Genomic DNA, 22260 nt, shown 5'->3' on the forward strand with positions numbered 1-22260 from the left:
TTTTTATTTTTATGTTCACATAATTTTATCCTCTATAACCCCATTTCAACAGATCGTAATTTTAAATGTTACAAAGTGATTAGATTTGAAAATTTCTTTGTTTCATCATGGGTAGGGGAGAATTAACAAAAAAAAAAAAAAAAAAAATTACATGCTTCCACGTCAGCGTGCGTTCCCCCAAATACACGTGACATTATCAGCACTTTTAATACTACAAGCCTTCATGACTTAAGTGGACCCAGAATGTGGAGTACATTGGATACTCAAGTAAGGGTCGGTTACAGGAGATCGAGAGTCGGGACTCAAGGACGAAACTAAAGTCTTCTTCAGATTTAGGGAGGCATATAAAATACCATAGATTCATGAGGGAGGAAATTCACAATATTTTGGAGCGAGGGACCTGGGATTCCGAACCAGAAGGAATAACAAATCGCCCGAAAAGTAAGAGATGACACGTGAGCAGGTCAAATGAAATTTTCGGAAGTAGGACAGTTGCGTGTACGGTCGTTTTTTGTTCGTTTGAAGATAGAGAGTTGGTTATAAATCCTTTGCTTCCGTACGTCTTCTATGAGCAACTAAGAAATCTGATTCAGTGTGAGTTGTGAGAGTGACAGACAATGGAGTAGTCAGTGAGCGAGTTGAGATTTTGAACTTCTGCTTCGATTTCACACAGACGTTTTGATCTTAAATCTTTGATCTTTGATATTTGATTTCTCTGTAAAAATGGCTGGCAACACAGGATTCGGTTTGGAAGAGATCAAGAACGAGAATGTGGATCTTGTAAGAATCTTATTGTTTCTTTGATCTTAATTAATGACTCCTGAAATGCGTCCATTTTAATGCAAATCAAGCATTTTGATTTGATTGAAGTTGTTTCTAGGGTTTCTCTTTGTAATCGTTAGAGTGATTTATGAATTTTTTTTTTAATAGCTTACAATGTTATATATTTCGTATCTAGTTTTTATTTGATAGTCTTAGTGTTAGTGATCATCAAACTGGCTAAATTTTGAATTCTTGTATAATTTTGTTCTGTAATGCGTTTCTCTAGCTAGATAATCAAGAACGAGAGTGTGAATCTTGTAAGAATCTCATCGTTTTCTTTTGTTAATTTTTTAATGTTAAGGATCAAGCTGAAATTTTCACTTATTTGTATGAATTTGTTCTGCAATGCGGTTCTCTAGCTAGATAATCTCATCGTTCTGAAAAGATCACGAACGAAAGTGTGGATAGTGTAAGAATCTCATCGTTTCTTTTATTGATTTTTGATCTCAATGATTCCTCAAATATGTACTCTTTTCTTCTTCTTTTCTTTTTTTTTTTTTTTTTTCTTTTTTTAAACTTTTTAGTGCATTTTGATTTAGGTTTTGTGAGATCAATCACCAAAGAAGAATCAGTTAATCACTAGAGGGTAGTTAATTTGGTAAGATTAAGTCAATCCTGTGATTTGTATGATCTTGGTGATTTGTCTGATAATTCTAGGGGTTCCCATGATAAATGATATTTTTTTCTTCCCTTAGAATGCTATATTTTCTGTATGTAGTTTTAGTGACCAAGCTGGTTGAATTTTGAATTATTGTATGCAATTGTTCTATACCGTGGTTCACTACTTTGAAGAGATTGTGTGATTTTATTGATCAGAAGAAGTACGATTAATCCTGCAAGGATCTCAATGTTTTCTTCTTTGATCTTTGATCTGTAAAGCTCCGGATTTTGTTTTTTGTTCTTTAAGCAAAACTTGGCCTAAATCAGTTTTCTTTTGGTTTAAATGTATGAGCAAATGTAGGAGCGGATCCCCGTGGAGGAAGTATTCGAGCTGTTGAAATGTACAAAAGAGGGTTTGACAACAGAGGAAGGGGAGCAGAGGCTCCAAATTTTTGGTCCCAACAAGTTAGAGGAGAAAAAGGTGGTTATGATATTTATTTATTTTTTTTAAATTTATTTTTTGTAATTTTGATCTCCATTTTTTAGATTTTTTTTTTCTTATTGAAAGATTCTCATATATTTAAAATATATTCATTCTGAAACAGGAGAGCAAGCTTCTCAAGTTCTTAGGCTTTATGTGGAATCCTCTATCATGGGTCATGGAAATTGCTGCTTTAATGGCCATAGCATTGGCAAATGGAGGGGTAATCTTCTCTCTCTCTCTCTCTCTTTCTGTCTTTCTCTCTCTCTCTCTCTCTCTGATCATCTATGCTGTTGGTTCTTCCTTCGAAAGGGCAAACCTCCCGATTATCCAGATTTCATTGGTATCGTGGTGTTGCTTGTCATCAATTCCACTATCAGTTTCATAGAAGAAAACAACGCGGGAAATGCAGCAGCGGCTTTAATGGCAGGTCTTGCTCCCAAGACTAAGGTATTTACAATTTTCAACCATGCATGTTATTAAACCTTGAAGTGATGCTCTAACATGAGCCAAGTTAGGGTAACTGTTTGTGTTGGTGAATGAAGGTGCTCAGAGATGGAAGATGGGCTGAGCAAGATGCAGCGATTCTAGTACCCGGAGATGTGATTAGCATTAAATTGGGTGACATCGTCCCTGCAGATGCTCGTTTACTGGAGGGTGACCCACTGAAGATCGATCAGTCAGCTCTCACTGGTGAGTCACTTCCCGCCACTAAGAACCCAGGGGATGAGGTCTTCTCTGGTTCTACTTGCAAGCAAGGTGAAATTGAGGCAGTTGTCATCGCCACTGGAGTCCACACCTTCTTCGGCAAGGCTGCCCACCTAGTTGACAATACCAACCAAGTTGGTCACTTTCAAAAGGTAATCAACCGAAATTATATAACCCAATTAATAAGTAAAATTATTGTAATAGATGTTTTGAACACTTGTACCCATATTAGGGGTTATTCTAGCACTTATAACCCAATTAATAATTAAAATTATTCTGATAGATGTCTTGAACACTTATACCCATAGACCTATGATAAAATGACTCGCTAAAACTTACACAGTCTGTACGCAGTTGACGTGGCAAGTGCACAGAACCGTAGATCTTTTTCCTTGTGTATCCTGAAGAAAAAAAAGATCTATGGTTCTGTGCACTTGCAATGTCAGCTGCACACAGACCGAGTACATTTGTTCGAGACAGAGTATCACGATTCATACTCATATTAGGGGTTATTCTAGCAATTTTGTTATTTTGGGCTTTTAGTATATATGTAATTGTAACTACTTTTAGGATGAAGAAACAGTGAAATAGTATAGGGAAATTACAGTTTTCAGTTTTGGGAGGTCTGAGAGAGGTAGATTTTTAGAAATTGCTTTCATCTCATCATGGAGGTAGGCAGCACCAAATGACATAAATCTTGCTTTGTTTTGTGTACTCGTTATTTTATTTTTATTGCCCTAATGGTTTGATTTAAGGTTTCAAGTTCACAGTTATCACCACTGTTTCTTCAATGTTTGCTAACATGTATCTATCATGATGTAGACTGATTTTCCTTGGGGGTTTGGTTTTTGGTTAATCAGGTGTTGACAGCCATTGGTAACTTTTGTATATGCTCAATCGCACTAGGGATGATAGTGGAGATAGTTGTGATGTACCCAATCCAGCACCGCAAGTACAGAGATGGGATTGATAATCTCTTGGTGCTTTTGATTGGAGGGATTCCCATAGCCATGCCGACAGTGTTGTCGGTAACCATGGCTATTGGCTCCCACCGATTGTCGGAGCAAGGAGCCATCACCAAGCGTATGACCGCCATAGAAGAGATGGCAGGGATGGATGTTCTTTGCAGTGACAAGACTGGGACCTTGACCCTTAACAAACTCACTGTTGATAAGACCATGATCGAGGTAGGGCATTTAACTAATAAACTAAATGGTAATATTGATCAACAACTTATGATTGCTAATCATAGGCATAATCTTTGTTGTAATTGTGCAGGTATTTGTGAAGGACATGGACAACGACACCGTGGTTTTGATGGCTGCTAGAGCTTCCAGGATCGAGAATCAAGATGCCATTGATGCATCAATCGTTGGCATGTTGGCTGACCCTAAGGAGGTACAGAATTACAGATTGGAATAAAAGTGGTATAAATTTATAAGTACTAGAATACCTATTTTACCTCTACTGTAAGGAAGAATTAAATTAGAATGTGTTTTGACTTTTTTACAAGGTCTTATGTTTCCATGCCAAATTTTCTTTTAGCACACCAATTAAGGATGTTGTACATCCCACACCAAATAACAGAAATCTTAATGTAGTTTGAGACTGGATTTTCCGTTAACTAATCATCAAGAGATATCATACAGATATAAAATTTAAAATTATGCCATATTTCTCTTCCTGATTTTTAAACTGTTTCTGCCTTCTTTATTTCAGGCACGAGCAGGGATCACTGAAGTACATTTCCTACCCTTCAATCCCGTAGAAAAGCGGACAGCCATCACCTACTATGATACAGATGGCAATTGGCACCGAGCCAGCAAGGGTGCGCCAGAGCAGGTCCCTCCCTCTCTTTCTCTCTTCATGCTCATTCTTATATCCAACTAATGTATGTATTATGTGTATCTTCAGATAATTGAGCTTTGCAATCTTACCAGCGATGTCAAGAAAAAAGCCCATGCCATCATTGACAAGTTTGCAGACCGGGGTCTTCGTTCTCTTGGTGTTGCCCAACAAACAGTCCCAGAAAAGACCAAGGAGAGCGCTGGAACACCGTGGCAGTTCGTGGGTCTATTGCCTCTATTTGACCCTCCAAGGCATGATAGCTCAGAGACCATTCGGCGTGCTCTTAACCTTGGTGTCAATGTTAAGATGATCACTGGAGACCAGCTTGCGATTGGCAAGGAGACAGGTCGTCGTCTTGGTATGGGAACCAACATGTATCCTTCCTCTTCACTCCTTGGCGAAAGCAAGGATGAGTCCATTGCCTCAATTCCCATTGACGAGCTCATTGAAAAGGCAGACGGATTTGCTGGTGTCTTCCCTGGTAACTAAATTATTAAACTAAAGAGGTCCACCTATCTTGCTTGTTATTTTGTTAGGTAATGTTGGCACGTTTGGGGAGGGGTTCCAAATTCCAACTTCTAGACCTTTTGGCATAAAAAATTGGTTGGTGGACACCTGGCTTCCAACCACTTGCAAAAGCCCGAAGCCAAAAACAAGCGAGAAGCACAAGCATCCCAAACCCGCTCCATGCTTCTCACTTTTGTAAGAAGCTGAATAGGATGTTGAACGAGCATAATTAATGCATGTTTATCCCCATTTTTATGATATTTATCAAAATTCCCCATTTGAATTTTATTTCCTCCACCATCCCCAATGGTTACATTCTCTCAGCGACACCAATAATATATCTATTTCCCCATTTTTATGACATTTATCAAAATGCCCTTTTGTATTTTTTTTTTATCTATTCTCAAATGGTAACAACCAAGTTTATTAAGGGTTTCTCATTCCCATTTTCTTCTATATCTCTCGGTGACACCAACATCATCTCCAATGGTAACAACCCAGCCTATTTGGGTTTTACCAAATTGCCCCACTTTTAACTGTAATGGGCCTAAGGTCTACAACAATTTGTTTTATTTTTGTGTTTTCTTGATAATGGGACCTAACAGATACTTACTAGTGTGAAGTATTTGCCTTTTCAGTCCCCAAAAACTAAGACATTTTTTTACCGAACAACAACAACTTATGGAAAAACTTCTAGACTCCTAAAAGTACTACCTGAACACTGTTACCAAAATGCCAATTTCACAATTGTGATTATTGTACAAGTGATTCCAATCATTGAAAACAAGCCTCAAATGAGCCCATAGTTTGTGTGATTATTGTCGGTTATGTATTTAAGCCACTAATACGAAGGTACCTAATGATACAATGGCTGGGCTTTCAGAGCACAAGTACGAGATTGTCAAGAAGCTGCAAGAGAGAAAACACATATGTGGCATGACAGGGGATGGTGTGAACGATGCCCCAGCACTGAAGAAGGCCGACATTGGTATTGCAGTGGCGGATGCAACCGATGCGGCCCGTGGTGCATCAGACATTGTGTTGACAGAGCCGGGTCTCAGTGTAATTGTGAGCGCTGTGTTGACAAGCAGGGCTATCTTCCAGAGAATGAAGAACTACACCATCTATGCAGTCTCGATCACCATTCGGATTGTATTAGGTTTTATGCTTATTGCTCTAATCTGGGAATTTGATTTCTCACCCTTTATGGTATTGATCATTGCCATCCTCAATGATGGAACCATCATGACCATTTCCAAGGACAGGGTTAAGCCATCCCCATTGCCCGACTCATGGAAACTTAAGGAGATTTTTTGTACTGGCATTGTCCTCGGCACCTACCTTGCCCTCATGACCGTTCTCTTCTTCTGGGTCTCCTATAAAACTGACTTCTTCTCTGTAAGAGAATTCAATCAACTTAATCAGTCATTAACGCATAATCTAGTTTTAATAAATTCAATCAACTTAATCAACCATTCTACTTGACAGGATCACTTTGGTGTGAGATCAATCAGATACAGCAACGATGAGCTCACCGCAGCTATCTACCTTCAAGTAAGCATAGTGAGTCAGGCTCTCATCTTTGTCACCCGGTCACGTAGTTGGTCCTTCATTGAACGCCCTGGTCTGTTGCTCGTCGGAGCTTTCTTGGCTGCTCAGCTGGTGAGTTATCATCTGTGGTTGTCTTATCTATAGTGTCAATCTTTAATGCAGTCTATTGTATTGTAATTCAACTAATATGGTTTAATCTCTGATAACTAAATAAAAATCAAGGTGGCTACATTTATTGCGGTGTATGCGAATTGGGAGTTTGCGAAGATGAAGGGCATTGGGTGGGGATGGGCAGGGGTGGTATGGATCTACAGCATTGTCTTCTACTTCCCTCTCGATGTTATCAAGTTCATTATCCGGTATTCTTTGAGTGGCAAGGCCTGGGACAATCTGCTTGAGAACAAGGTATGTAATCAAGTCAACTACCCAGGGTATTTAAGTTATTTTCTTGCCGTGTTTTTGTAATAATTAATTGATTGTTATTATTATTACTGTTATTCAGACTGCTTTCACAACCAAGAAGGATTATGGGAGGGGAGAGAGGGAGGCACAGTGGGCACTGGCTCAACGTACTCTGCATGGTCTCCAATCTCCAGAGTCATCATCGCTCTTCGATGACAATAATGGTTACCGAGAGTTGTCTGAAATTGCCGAGCAAGCCAAGAGGCGTGCCGAAGTCGCAAGGTGATATAAATTAATCAAGGGGATGCATCAAACCCAAGCATGAGATGATAATGACTTCCAAAATCTTGTTTTCCAAAAATGTCCTTTAAAAACAACTTATTTTTATCTTTTACAGATGAAAGGCAAGGGTTTTCGTCATATTATAATAACATTAAAACCCTTTTACAACAAAGACAATGGTTTTGGAGGTTGCTAACATCCAAATAGTATATCGGTTTAATCAAATTATTTATATTTTAGTTGTGTGAAACCACCTTTCTTTTTTCTTTCTTTCAGGCTAAGAGAGCTTCACACATTGAAGGGGCATGTTGAATCGGTGGTGAAGCTGAAGGGACTGGACATCGAAACCATCCAACAGCACTACACGGTCTAAGGAGGACAATAGAGAGAGAGAGAGAGATGGGTAAATATAAGAAGGTAGCAAAGTAGCTAAAGGGAAAGTTTGGGGGAGAATAGAGAAGGGGAAGCTATCCTTTTTTTCTTGCTTTTTTTTAAAAAAAATGCAGGACTTGAAGTGTTTCCAGGAATAATTAGAAATTAACTTCTCAGCTGAAGATGATGTGTAGGTAAGGAAACAAGTGATATTTTGGCTGTAAGTTGGAAAGCAACTTCTTAATATGAAGTAATATTTTAATTTTGTCCTTGACAACTGTACCTTTTGTTTTCTTGGCTCTTAAAAATTCTCACCCGTAATTGGATGCATTGACGATTGAGTCTTAATTACCTGAGTTTTCTAGAGATTTTGTTCGAATCATCTTCTAATAAAGAATGTTGGAAGCTCTAAATTCGGCTCAAAAATCATCATTTCTCTCATTTCTTCTGTTACAACAACAACAAAGCCTCATTCCAAAGATTTGGAGTTGGCTAAACAAATCATACTCCTCCATTATACTATGTCCAAAATCTTGCAGTCTTCTATGGAAAGTCACGTTCTTTGCAGCCTGTGAGAGTGTTTGATCTATTTCAAAGATTTGTAACAACAAATCGTGAACAGAGAACGCCATACTCAAAATTTTCAAGATTTAGTTGTAACATTTGATCTGAATATCTGGTTTGCCACTACAATAGACACATTTTAGGTATTTCAAGAAGACCTAACTAATGTTGAGCTCGAAAAATCAAAATATTGAAATCGTCAAGATTTATATGCCTTGTGTTCTGTCATTTGCATCTACATAACTTTTGCCCTAGGGGAAATTTCATCTATTGAATTAATTAATGATTTTAAAGCCAAAATGTTTTAGGATTTCTTTGAGGGAGATTGCAGTTGTATTGAGAAGAAGTGAGAGTGAGATATTCTAATCTTTTGTAGATATTCTTTTGTACGAACCACACAAATTTTGTGACGCACTCTCTTTACCTTCAATTTGCATTTTATTTTGATTGTTATCATCACTTTTAACCCCTAATCTTCTACAATCTCATTGCAAGTTCACTGGTTAATAAATACCTCAGCTTTTACACACTTGACACATGTTCCTCCCTCATATGGGCTTGGTAAGTTAGTAAAAACAGTAGCAATTAACAAAATATGATACAAATCAATTTATTCTTCATTAATGCTCTCCAAGCAAGGTTGATAACTAGTGAATGAGTGCCTCTTGGAAGACTCTTTCTTTCCCTTCCCAACATTATCTTTGCTTCTTTCCCTATTGGGTTCTCTTCTTTCAGAGGTTTCACCTGTATTAGTAGATCCTGCATCGACCTTTGAATCATCCTCGCCATCGTCCTTACCCTTGTCTCCACTTATAAGTAAGCACATGGCGCAATTACCATCTGAGAGACACTTTTGTTTGTCACCGTCATCATCAGATTGTTTCAAACATTTATACGACGAGTTTGGCGTGTCTTGGTTCATAAACATGCAACAAGACGACATCGTCCCTTCATCATCTTCTTCTTGATGAGGACGAGCGCCTTGTAGAGGTGAAGGAGATTGTTTGAGGGAGTTTCTTTGAAGCTTCCTAATGGTGGAAATGGGTACGACGTAAAACTTCTGGCCTAGCATGAGCATGGTATCAGGTGGGATGACGGTCCACGGTTGTTGGAACACATGAGGGTGGGTGACGCAACATCTAGGGTTTCTAAGCATGATCTCAGCTGCTAGGACGGGACGATCATGGAGTTCGACATGACCACCTGGATGAACTATCTTCACTAGCATGTTCTTTGTGTTGTTGGTGCATAGCCAACTTGAAAGGCCCATCTCTCTCTCTCTGAAGGGATAGGAGAGAGAAAGGGGGGGCGAGGATATGCTAAGTAGTTGAGGTTCTTTGTGGATGGACGAGAGTTTCAATGTGACATTGTGTGAGGGATGATGCATACTAGAAATACTCTTTTTGTTTGTTGTTTACTCTTTGTAGTTTGTTGATTGTTCATTAATGTTATGCTAGTGACAGAAACCTATGTTTGAAGGGATTAAAATATGAGTCGTGATGAATTCATGTGGTCTTGGTATGCAGTTAGGTATGCGGCTGGCTGATGTGGCAAGGGCACAGAATCATAGATTGTTTTATCGGGATACATAGGAAAAGGATGTGCAGTCCTATGCCCTTACCACGTCAGGCACATACCCAACCGTGTATTAAGACCGCGTGCATTCATTGTTATTCTTAAAATATATATAAGCCTCTCAAATGAAGTTTTAAGATTCTCCATCAGGGCTGAGATGGGAGGAAGATTATATAAAATTGGTCCCTAGGGAACATTTTTCCATCTCTAGGAAACCTGTGTTTTTTTTCCCCTTCCATCTCAACCGCATGTTTGATGTTATGTATGAATGTTAATTGAGATAGAAAAATCCAGAGTTGTGAAAAACGCACACGATCTAGGTACATGGCTGATGTGGCAAGGGCACAAAACCATATATCGTTTTCATCGGGATACACAAGAAAGATGTGCGATTCTATCACTATGTGAAAATACTTGAAATTCGACGGCTCCAAGCCGCCAAATTTCTATTGAGGAGAAACAAAATTATTTAGTTGCTATTTGTCAAGACTCTGCCCAAAATGATCTTCAACTTGAACCTGTCACATCCACATCATCACATCCAAATCCCTATATTTACATCCAATCACATCCACTACTTAACATTCAATCCATACTACGAAAGAACAAGGGAAAAAACAACAATCTTATTTGTTACATAAAGTTTGCCTTCAACTTCTACATCCACACCCACATCCACACCATCACATCCAAATCCATATCCAATTACATCTACACTAATTCACATTCAATCCATACTATGAAAGAACAATATGATAACACAAAAAGGGAAAAAAATGTCTAATGTGTTACATAAATGTTTGCCTATCTAAGTAATATAGTAAAGCTATATATGAAAATATATTACAGAAAAGTTAACAAAACAGGAATTTCTCAAAAGACACGACAATGACTCCTAGGCCATCTAATCACCTCACCAACAAGAATATCACCTAAGGTACCGTTGGGACCATTTCTATTCATTAAAGTCACGAAACGATCAAATATCTTATCAATACAAATCGGGTAATACTCAACGTCATTTGGGTTCTTAGGATCCACTCGTGTTCCTTTAGCGTAGATCTTGTTCTTACTGGTTCTACTTCTTCCTCTTCTCCTTCTTCTCTTTATCTTTCATTAGTATATGAACTAATTGGGTGACGTTAAACAATTGACTCTCGAGCTTATCTGTATGATTCCGACTTGGAGTTGTATAAAAAAATGATATCACTTACGAGGGATTTGGTCAGCTTAGGAGTCAGAGTATTACAATTACTCGTCGTGTGACTATTGATGAAGAGCTCTATTATAATAGTAATAAAAATGAATATCTCGTGTAGGAATAGAGGGTGTCGAGCAGTCAAAATCCTTCATCGACGAGCTATTAGAATTCTCTATCAATGACATAATGCCTGTATGAAATAATACTGAAAAAGAGTATAAATGTTTTAAAAAAATAATATTAAAAATGAAAGGAATAAACCAAATAGTGAGTTACATAGCAATCAAAGTAGAAATATTACACAATACCGACAAAGAATTTGCATTTGAAAGATCATTACTAATATAACATACTAGTTTTCAAAAAGTTATACATAAACGTACTTTGAAATACTTCTAATCGATTACTCTTTGCTTATAATTCTTCTAATAGATTTGATTTCTTATAGAATGCGATAAATCTCCAATTGGAGTACATTGAGAAATTGAGAGAGCAAGACGATTTTGAAAGAGAAATTAGAGCATATACACATGAGGGCAGCAGGGGAGGTTTTTCTGTTAAAATGATAATAACAATCGGCGGGCTAAGGCCGCTGATTTGTTTTCTTGGGCCTAAACATGGGCTTGGGCCGACGAAATAAAACGAGTGGCCAAGGCCGAATTTAACGCTAACGTGACGCCAAGTTTTTCCTGTTTTAAAGTAATGTGTGCCTTTACCACGTCAGCCACCGCGTGCATTCATCATTATTCAAATCCATATTTTAAAGTTGGCCGAGTCTATTTTGGAGTTCGATTGGACTTGCTCGAAGATTCTATTCTCACGGAGTGCTGAAGTTGAAACGTTGTTCGGGCTAGATGAGCAATATATAATCATATAAAGAAAACAGATCAACAATCAGTAATTAATGATTGTAAAATCTATTATATCTGAAATAAATACTACACTAGAGATAAAAATGTTTATGATCACAGATAACTTTTCAATGATCATTTGGTACAATTATGTCAATGATCATCGAGAAAATGAAGTTAGAAGCTAAAAGAGGTTAAAAAATATTTAAAAGCATTTTGGGGTGTTTCTTATGGAGGTTATGGTGATTTTCATAGAGGGGTGGGAATAATGGGATTTTTTTTTTCAAATGAGGTCAAAATCGTAAAATCAAAATTTAAGTAGCGGAAGTTGCCCCAAACAGCCTTAAAAACACTATATGCCCCCTCTACCAAAAAGGTGACTATTTAATTGTTATATACATGCCGAATGAGATGGTACATGTGACCCACCAAAGTTAAAAGAAGGAAGAAAAAATAGTCTAAAAAACAAATTGAATCACTTTCAACTTGTGTGGGGAGTTGTATGTAGAGCATTTCCAAACAATTAGGTAAAAATTGGGTCTCGATTCAACTCAATATTAAAAGAAAATTTAATCTTTTATGATATTTAATAATTGGTTTCTTAATAATTTAATATATATTTATTTGACGAACTCAAGTTGACTCTCGAGTTGTTGAGTAGATTCAACTCAACGGTCATCCAAGTTTGAAATAATAATTTATGTTTTAATGATTGAAGCTTTTTATACTTTCAAGTTTTCAGATTAATTTTGCAATTATAATATATCTTTTTTTTTTTCTTCGTCACAATATTGCTGTGTCCTAATTGTACTAGTCACCAACATTTTATTAAAATAGGGCTTAGACCGATAGCTTGGTTGGCTTGACACATTGCAAGGTAACCTTGAGGTCGTGGGTTCAAGTCCAGTTTACCCATCAAAAAATAAATATTTTATCAAAATATTTATTTATGAGACCAAAACTTGGAGAAGGATTAACTCCAAAAGTGCCAAAAGTAAGGATATTGAGTTACTAAGTGGGCGTTGATAATGCTTCACAATATGGCTTTTGTTGCGTTTGCGTCTAAAAGTTATTTTTTAAAATCATAAAGTTTGTTTGATAAAAGAATCTGCACCATACTTTCACAATTTTTAATGTCATTTGAAAAAATAATAGATATATGATTTTCACTTTTGCATTTGCTGGAGAAACAAAGTTCATAAAAACAGCTCAAGTGAATAGATCAAAATAACCTTGAAAAAATAATGAAATTTGATGCATATCTTTCTTTATTTGAAAAGAGCAAAATAACCTTGAAAAAATAAAAATAATAAAAAGATCAAAATAACCTTGCAAGAAATAATGAAATTTGATGTCTATGCTTCTCTATTTGAAAAGATAAAAGTAACCTTGAAAAAATAATAAAATTCGATGTCTATCATTCTTTATTTGAAAAGACCATAATAACCTTGAAAAAAAACTAGTGATTTATTTTGACTTGATCTATGAAAAAATATGAAATTTTATGGATTATTTTGGTTTAATTGATGAAAATATCTTAAATTTGGTGGATTATTTTGCTTTGCAAATACAAATGTTATGATTTATTTTGATTTGATTGTTGACAAAATTTGAAATGTTATGAATTATTTCAATTTGCAAACATAAATGTGGTGAATTTTTTTGGTTTGATGGATGAAAAAATATAAAATTTGGTGGATTATTTCGGTTTGCAAACACAAATCATAATTGCATTTTTTTTTTAAATAATTTGAGCAAACTATAATTGTTGGATGCATATTTTTCATGTTTTTATTTATTTCAGTTTTACTTATTGTATTAGCTATGGTTATTATATTTAAATGATGTTAGAATATAAATAGGATGTTATATGAATGTGTTACGTGTATGGATTGTGTATTATGCAAATATTTTCTTTATCAGAAAATTTTCATATATTCATTTAAGAAGAGATGCTACCGAAATTCCGATAGAATTATTAAATTTATTTAAATTAAAATAATTATTTTTCTAATTTTTAAATATAAATTTATTATATTTATACATATGTTTAGTGTAATTATATATTTATTAGGGTATTCTGATTATTTTTTATGCATTCTCAACATTAAAGGTATTCTAGTCATTTTACTATAATACAATAGAATTTAATAGCTGTATTAAACAATAATTACCAAATTTTGGTAAACAACACAATACTTTTACAAGACTCTATCAAACAGCTTTTCAGTATTTCAACTTTTTACAGTTGTTTTTTACTACTGTTTTTAATCGTAGAATTTGACAACAAAAGTTGGCAACGTTATCAAACGGGGCCTAAGGTTTCAACTCTTATTCGATTCTTAAGGAACTAATTTTATATTGGCCTAATATGAACTGATCCAAATCCAATCCATATATTGGAGACGTATTATATGTACTACGGGAGAGTTTCAAAACTCATTTTGGCATCTTGCTCGTTCATGGACAAGACCGAGTTATCTTGGATGAGTCAACTTGCATTGGACAAGATAAACTATTTAATTCAATTTATAATTATTTATTCACAGGTAGCATGCAAGAGCCAAAGTTATATCCAAAGTATTTTGTCTTATATGGGTTAGAAGTTTTGGAATCAATTGATTTTTTGTGAGAATGATCTCTATGGTGAGGAGATCATCCTCGCCAAAAATCAACTAATTCTGAAACTTCTAACCCCATGTTTACAAGTTGAAGAATTGTACACCGTCATTTTCTTGTAAATCACTTTTGATCAAATTAGAAGTTTCGGATTGAGATGATTTTGGTGAGAATAATCTTCTCACCAGAGAAATCATCCTCACAAAAAATCAACTTATTCCAAAACTTTTAGCCCATATAAGACAAAAGCTTTATCTATACCTTTAGCTCTTGAATCCGACCCTTTATTATATATATATATATATATAGATATATATATATATATATAGATAATTATTTTTAAATAAGGTTGATTAGAAGATGTTTAATCATAAAATCATATTTTATTTAGATAATATATATTTAAATTCTAAAAAAAATGAATGATTTCAATTAAAATATAAAAATCCTAATTGTCTCGATTGAGTTTTACTGACTTGGACAATATTTTCAAAATATCAATTGAGCCATCTTGTTTATATCTTGAGATGCGGTAGGCTTGAGACACCTTGTCTAGCTATCCCTCTCGTTGATGATCATCTCAATCTTGGACGAGATTTGAAACCATGTATGGGACTGCACGACTCGAAGCTATGATTTAGGAGGGCTTAAATTGTGGCACAACATTTCTTATATCACACCAAATGGGATGTAGACAACCATTTTATTTTTAATGACCACTTGTTTCCTTTGTCTTCAACCCTAAAAACATAGAAGATCATTTGTTTTTCAACCCAAAAGATAACCTTAAATGCACACAAGGTGAAAAGGAAAGGCACATGGGTTTCAGCTGTGTTTGTCTCAAATCAATTAAACAAATTAATTAATCAATTAATCAATCAATCCACATGGTGTGATGTCAAAATTCGGTTTGACGTCTTGTTTCGTCCATAAACAAGATTGGGCTGTCTTGAACGAGAGTCAACTCGTATCAGATGAGACAAACCATTTAACTCAATTTAAAATGTATATTTAAATTAAAATAATTATAATTTTTTAATAAAATAATAAGATTGATTAGAAGATGTTTAGTCATAAAATTATATTTTATTTACATAATAAATATTTAAATTCTAAAAGAAATTAATTATTTTAATTAAAATCTATAAAATCCCAATTGACTCGGCCGAGTTTTACTGACTTGGTCGAGATTTTCAAAATATCATCTAAGACATCTCATTTATCTCGGGAGATGATGTGATTGTTGAGACACTTTGTATATCTGTATCGTACAAGACACCTCGAACGAGTCATTTCTGTATCAGATGAGATTTAAAACCATGATCAATCATGAATTTATCAATGGAAGCCCTTCTCTCATCAAGAACTTCAAGTTCTTAAAATATATGAAAATTTAGAAATATAAAATAAGAAAGAGTCGTGCTAGAGTGACCTCCACGGGGGACACCTTGACGTAGTGGCGGGAGCATATCCTTGGATGCATTTTACTCATATCTCAGAGAAAACTTATCTATGGGCATGTGTGCAACATCACGTCAAGATGTCTCCCGTGTGTCCCCTGCTAAGGTCACTCCAGCATTAATTAAAAAGAAATGCTAAAAAAGTGAATATTTGGAGAAAATATAGGATTGATCTGAAACTGAATATTTGGAGAAAATGTATGGTGGGTCCACTACTGTTGAAAGAGAGAGAGAGAGAGAGATTATGAGGCTTGGATGATCACATGGGTGAAGATTTTTTGTTATAGCCAATCCAAAGAGGTGGTCCATGGGCCGAATGCTATCGACTAATGGTTAGTTTGAAAAATCAGTCAACAATGTTTTGGGGCTAGTATTAAGAAAAATTACCTAGGAGCACCTGGCAGAGGAATTTCTTTCTAAATAGCCCCTAAGTTTTGGATGAATACTTTATAGTCGATTTAGTAAACTTTTTTATTTCTTAATGGTCCCTCAACCTTATCTCACGTTATACTATTCTTGAAATACCCAAACTACAATTTTTTCTTCTTCTTCATGTACTTAGGTTTTCCAATGACAATTGCAATCATTTTCGACCAAATTTTTTTTTATCGTGAATGACAAATGGACATGATTTATATTCTATTGTTGAAGATTTAGATGTAATTTATTTATTTGTTTCGATGATTTATAATAAAAATGAAGAATGGATTTGAGATTCCAAAAAATTTTTACACTGTCAAGCTCACCACTTTTTATATATTGTCGGGTTCGACATTTTTATTGTCTGAGTTCGACATTTTTCATTGTTGTTTTCAATAATTTTTAAAAAATGACGAACTTGACAATAAAAAGTGGTGAGGTTGATGTTGGTAAAATCCGCTTATTTTCGTTTTTCGAGTTTTTTCTATTAAAATACATTGAAAGATCGACTAAAAACTTGATATAACAACTTGTGTAGATGATTTCAAACAAAAAGATCCATCCTTGATCGATTTTCATCCAAAAACGAAGTAAATGTTTTAAAAAATATCCGAACTTTTTACATGTCTTGAAAATGCTTGAAAATGACTTCTTCTTTTTCAAATCATTTCCATCGGAATGGAATCTTTGAAACTCAATTGGAATATCAAAAATCTAAATTTTTTGGATGAAAAATGATGAGTTCGAACAATTAGGGAAATTTCAACATTTCAATCGTGAGATATGTGAGGAGTGGGGTTCGGGATTTGATTAGAAAGAACAATTTTATTGAATGGACTATTAAGAGAATTCCTAATATTTAGGGAATAATTAGAAAGAAATCCCTTGGGCCCTTTAAGTAATTTTTCCTTTAATATATGTTACTTGTAGATGATGTAATGTCAGTGATGCGACGAGGTAGAGGGCTATGATTGGATTGTAAGAAATGGAGAGAAGAGAAACTCAATTTCTCCCTCACCATGTTTTTGGATTGACAGGAGAGAATTCGGGACAACTTTAAGATTTTAATATATCTTAAAAAGAGATGTAGGAGCAAAGTTGAAATTATAAAATATTTTAAAAGGACATGTCTCATCTTCTCTTCGCTTTTGGAGAGAAAGAAAATTCACCTTTTTTCTTTTCTCTCCAATTCTTTTCTTTTCTCTCCCCACTTACCAATCCAAACAAGAGAAAAGGAGAGGATCTCATTTATTTTATCTTCTCTTCTCTTCTCTCCATCTCTCTCAATCTAAACAACAGTGTAAAATAAAATTTTGAATAGTTACTCGAAACATACCATCTATGATCAAATTATACTCATTCAAAATTGTGAAACTAGACTCAAATGTCCACATAGTTGAGCCAACTCAAAGATTCGGCTGAGTTAAAAAAATTGACAAATTTTAAAGAGACCCCAAAATTATCTTCTAAGATTTCTTAGAAAAAACTAATACAGAAAAACCCTTTTGAGAGAAAAATAGGGAACAAGAGATAGGAAGACACATATAGTGAGGAAACAAAGGACCCTATAATAAGAAGAAATCCTATATTTTAAAAATCTTAAATTTCAAATATTCATTTCTTGAAATAAAAAAAGGAGTCCTATAAGAAATCCTATATTTTAAAAATCTTCCTAATAGGTTCAAGGATCAATTTAAAAATCAATCTCGAAGAATCGACTCTCCAAACAGTTTCTTGGCAACTGCTTTATTGGAAGACAATAATTACAAAACCTAGGCATCAACAAACACGTCAATCTGATTCCAAATATCAACTCTAACTTATGATCCTAATATGATCAAAAGAGTCTTTTAGAATGACTTAAAGATTCTTTAATATGTATTTATAGTTCCTAATCTCGCAATTTAAGAATTCGGTAGGATTTGCAAAGCCTCAGTAGGGAGATCTATTGAGCCAAAACCCCTAAAAAAAATTCTTCAAATAACAACTTGTCAGACTCCCCATTTTATATCTCAACGACGAAGGTTCTAAGTGAATTAGTTCAGATTTCCAAGTACTCTCCTCTAAACTTCGTCTCTATGACAATTAGCAAGTAAATTTCAAAATGCTGAGGAAAACTCATATTCAATTTTGCTTCTATTTACAACTACAATGAAGGAAACAAGAATTTTCCCTTGTAACATATCTATCAACCCATAATTTCAACTCCCAAAAGGATATAAACATCAGAACGAATAACTGGAAACACGTGAAGATCAATTTCACACTCAATTATTGAGCCAAGGATTTGTAACCAGAAACAGGTGTGGGTTCTGTAACTCTAAGGGTTCCTCCAAGTTCGACCGGTACAAGAGGGACGAGAGAATGCAGGACATCCGTAATCAATGGTCGGTAACTTGGTTCTGGTTGTACACACAATACAGCTACAGCGGCAACCTACACAACCCATGTTGTAGTAAGTCAATTTAGAATATTCAAATTAAATTACTTGAAACTAGAGGTAGTTTGAAGGTTTATAGTTAACATACTTGGTATAAGTGTTTCAAATCCATGGTGTTTCTGATCACTGGATCCACAATGTTTGGAAGCTTTGATCGATCAGTGAGTTGAGGCATGGCCTGTGCCCATATGCATGGTGAAACATAGAATCATTTAATTTCTAGATTTCAATAATCCAACTTATATTGGAGAACATATAAGGACCCAAATGGAAATTTGGATGGAGATTGGAAACATTACATACCCATGTGACAATAGATTGGCAATGAGATGGAGTCATTTTCTCTACGGGTTTTCTTCCCATCAGAAGCTCCAAAAGTACAATCCCGAAAGCATAGACGTCGCTTTTCTCAGTTAGCTTTCCTGATAATCCAATAATTATAATTTGTTATTTGCAAACCCATTGTATCTTACAATCCAAACAGATTAAAACAAAATACTAATGAGATATTGACAAGAGACTACTTAGAAATTTAAGAAAAAAAGATTTACGGCCTTCCTTCACACGCAGAATGATACAATACACCATTCAATGGGTTCCCACATAAGAGTGTCTCCTAGTAGTACAAAAATTAGCCAAAAACTTTTTGGGAGGGAAAGTTTGCCATATTATTTGACCATCCAAGAGAATTTGATAAGATGGATTGATAATTTTATATAACCATAATGGATTGATTTTATTGATATGAGGTTTTCTATGAGAGAGACTCATCTATATGTTATTGTTCGATCTGTGTACCATATATTTATGCAATAGAGGATGAGCATATTGAGTTCACTTCACAAGAAAATAGAAAAATAAAAAGAAAGAAAAGAAGTTCAAAAAGTGATCATGTTAAGCAAATTAGTCTAAATGGAATAAATACATTACAATTAATCAATATATAAAGTAAAATGGCATACCATCTAAAAGGTATTCTGGAGCTACATAACCCAAAGTGCCTGAAAGCTTTATGTTCTTGCTTTGGCCTCCAGAAGTTACAGCAAGACCAAAGTCTGAAAGCTGTGTCCAAGTCCCAATCCATAGAAAATTAATTAAGGAGATATTTAGTAATGGAGAAAGATAGAAATATAGCAACACTAGAAAACAATCTATCATGAATCAGATAAGGGAACATAGTTCTTTCACCTTAGCATTGAAGTTATAATCCAGAAGAATATTTGACGATTTTAGATCTCTATGGATTATTGGAGGGTTGAAGTTCTCATGAAGATATTCTAATCCTCTGATCAATATTAACAAACATAATCGTAAGCATGAGATAATTACGGAGCTATGGATATAAGAAACAGGTAATTAGATTGAAAAAAAAAAAGTGGTTTAGTAGATTAACCTTGCTGTGCCAAGTGCGATTTTCATACGAAGATGCCAAGTTAAAGCCAATCCATGAGAAGGTCCTACAATATCAATCAAAAATTAAAAAGAGAATCAATACTTTTACGTATGTTGTTCTTCTTTATTATTCTAAATGGGAAATGAGAGAATTTTAATACCATGCAATTGGGTTTCTAGAGATCCATTCTGCATCAATTCATAAACAATAAACCTCCTCTCTCCATGAATACAACCACCCAAAAGAGAAATTATGTTTGGGTGTTGGATTTTACTCAACAAATCGACCTCATTCTGCAATTCGAGATCAAAGTTAGAAACATTCCAATTAAGATAAGAATACCAAATCCATGGTTTAAAATATCCAATATGAAACATGGACCCCAAACCATTGAATGTTTCAGGAATGTCTCGGGTATGCATCGGTTTTTTCATTAATCGAAACATTCAATCGATATGATGTTTTATTTTAAACCATGAACAAATCCAATAGAAACCCAAATGAATAAAGACCTCGAATTCTCGTTCTACGTCTTGTCCTCCACCATCCATTCGCTTCACAGCGGCTAAGAAATTATTGTTAAAGTGAGCCTTGTAAACGCATCCAAATCCTCCCTCTCCCAAAATATTACTATCATGAAAGTTGTTCGTTGCAGCCTCCAACAATGGATACTCAATTAAAGACACAGATCCTTTCCTACCACTTATCCTCAAAGAATTACACTTACCCAAAATCGGACTTAATGCAAGCCTTCTAATTGCATCTTCGGATCGAAATTCAAAGACAAGAAGTGGAGAGATCAGTTAAGAAGCGTAATTGCCGCAATTTCATTAATCCAAAAAATGTCATAGAGAATTCAATTGGGTTTTAGTGGAAAAAATGATATACCTGAGCTTTTTACTCTCTTTGGATTGGAATTTTGCGAGTTTTTGTGTTTGTAAATCCATAAGAAAATTAAACAAGATATGATTGCACAGAGGGCAGCGGATACAACTATGAGTGCATTGAGCTTTTTCTTATCTAAATGATGATCATGATCTACTCTTTGATCCTGCAACCCTGGTTTCAGAAACATTCAAGGAAGAAATTTGATTAAATTTACTCATTTGGGGCTTGGGAAAGAAAAACAGATCAAAACTCATTAATCAAACAAGGGGAAATTCTTGAAAAGTACTCCCCCAACCCAAAAAATAAAAATAAAATAAATAACAAAACAAAATAAATAGATTGTTCTGATTTACATGAAATGAGAAGATTTACACAATTACAGTCAAAATTCCAAAGATACTAATTTGAGAAAGATGAAATTTGTGATTCAAGATATGAACTTTTGAAAGTTGAGATTACATTAAATGAACAGAACATTTGAAATAATAATAAGCAAAAAGCCCAGTAAGTAAAACAAAGAATAAAGAGAAAAATGTAGGTAATAGAATCAATACCTGGAGAAATTGCAGCCATAGTTGTTGCAGAATTTGGGAAAATGGGTTGAATATCAGGGGACAAAACAGGTCCAGACATGGAGGAAAACAAAGGGTCTAGTCTGGCATTAATGAGTGTTGGAAACATTGAAAAGTAAAATACCCAAATGGGTGGAAGAAGAAGAGGTATCTTCATCCCCTCTCTTTCGAAAAACAAGAGAAGATAAGGATATATTAAACAGAGAAAGAGAGAAGTAAGTGAAAACTTAAGGAAGCATAGATGGTTGGATCCTCTTGTCTTTTGGCTTGAAAATTTTCTTTTTGTTGAAAAAGAAGACAAAAGAAAACTCTTTTAAAGAAAACAGGAAATGGCTTTATGTATGAGTGGGCAGCACTGATGCACAACAATCATGTGATAGTTATCAAAAGTGAAGGCTAAAAGTTGAAGAAATGAGAGAGAGAGAGGACTTTTCATATAGGACCCAATTATAATTCTTTATAAAGTTTTTTTACTAAATCATATTCATCACATCTCTCTAAAATTCTAAGTTTTTGATGATTCTTTATTATATATCATATGATCCACTAATCATAAAAACAAAAATAGAGTAGGAACAATTACTTCATGAACGTGTAGCATCAAAATTCCATTTATTTATGACAATGGCAAAAAAAAGGGCGACTTTTTTTTTTTTTTAGAGATCTATTATTGCCACAACAACATTTACTAACACCACACCAAT

General features: G+C 34.8%; 2 protein-coding genes across 2 annotated transcripts; one reads left to right on the forward strand and one right to left on the reverse strand.

The window, feature by feature from the left end:
- Window positions 1-154: 154 nt before the first annotated feature.
- LOC147389206 (plasma membrane ATPase-like) lies at window positions 155-7894 on the forward strand. The gene is made up of 14 exons (XM_086418780.1): window positions 155-780; window positions 1784-1903; window positions 2028-2126; window positions 2216-2353; window positions 2449-2763; window positions 3472-3798; window positions 3890-4009; window positions 4331-4453; window positions 4526-4940; window positions 5850-6364; window positions 6455-6628; window positions 6740-6922; window positions 7020-7201; window positions 7478-7894. Exons 1-14 carry the CDS (start codon window positions 724-726, stop codon window positions 7572-7574), a joined length of 2865 nt encoding a protein of 954 aa, XP_086274906.1. The 5' UTR covers window positions 155-723; the 3' UTR covers window positions 7575-7894.
- A 10444-nt stretch (window positions 7895-18338) lies between these two features.
- On the reverse strand, window positions 18339-21928 carry LOC147389207 (putative receptor-like protein kinase At1g80640). The gene is made up of 10 exons (XM_086419351.1): window positions 21539-21928; window positions 20985-21155; window positions 20609-20859; window positions 20257-20389; window positions 20097-20160; window positions 19892-19988; window positions 19666-19765; window positions 19007-19125; window positions 18792-18881; window positions 18339-18699 (listed from the first exon to the last, which is right to left on the reverse strand). Exons 1-10 carry the CDS (start codon window positions 21711-21713, stop codon window positions 18535-18537), a joined length of 1365 nt encoding a protein of 454 aa, XP_086275477.1. The 5' UTR covers window positions 21714-21928; the 3' UTR covers window positions 18339-18534.
- Between the last annotated feature and the right edge of the window lie 332 nt (window positions 21929-22260).

Source organism: Akebia trifoliata, chromosome 12 (assembly GCF_017979445.1).
Source record: "Akebia trifoliata isolate Shusen 1 chromosome 12, ASM1797944v1, whole genome shotgun sequence".
Classification (NCBI taxonomy): Eukaryota; Viridiplantae; Streptophyta; class Magnoliopsida; order Ranunculales; family Lardizabalaceae; genus Akebia; species Akebia trifoliata.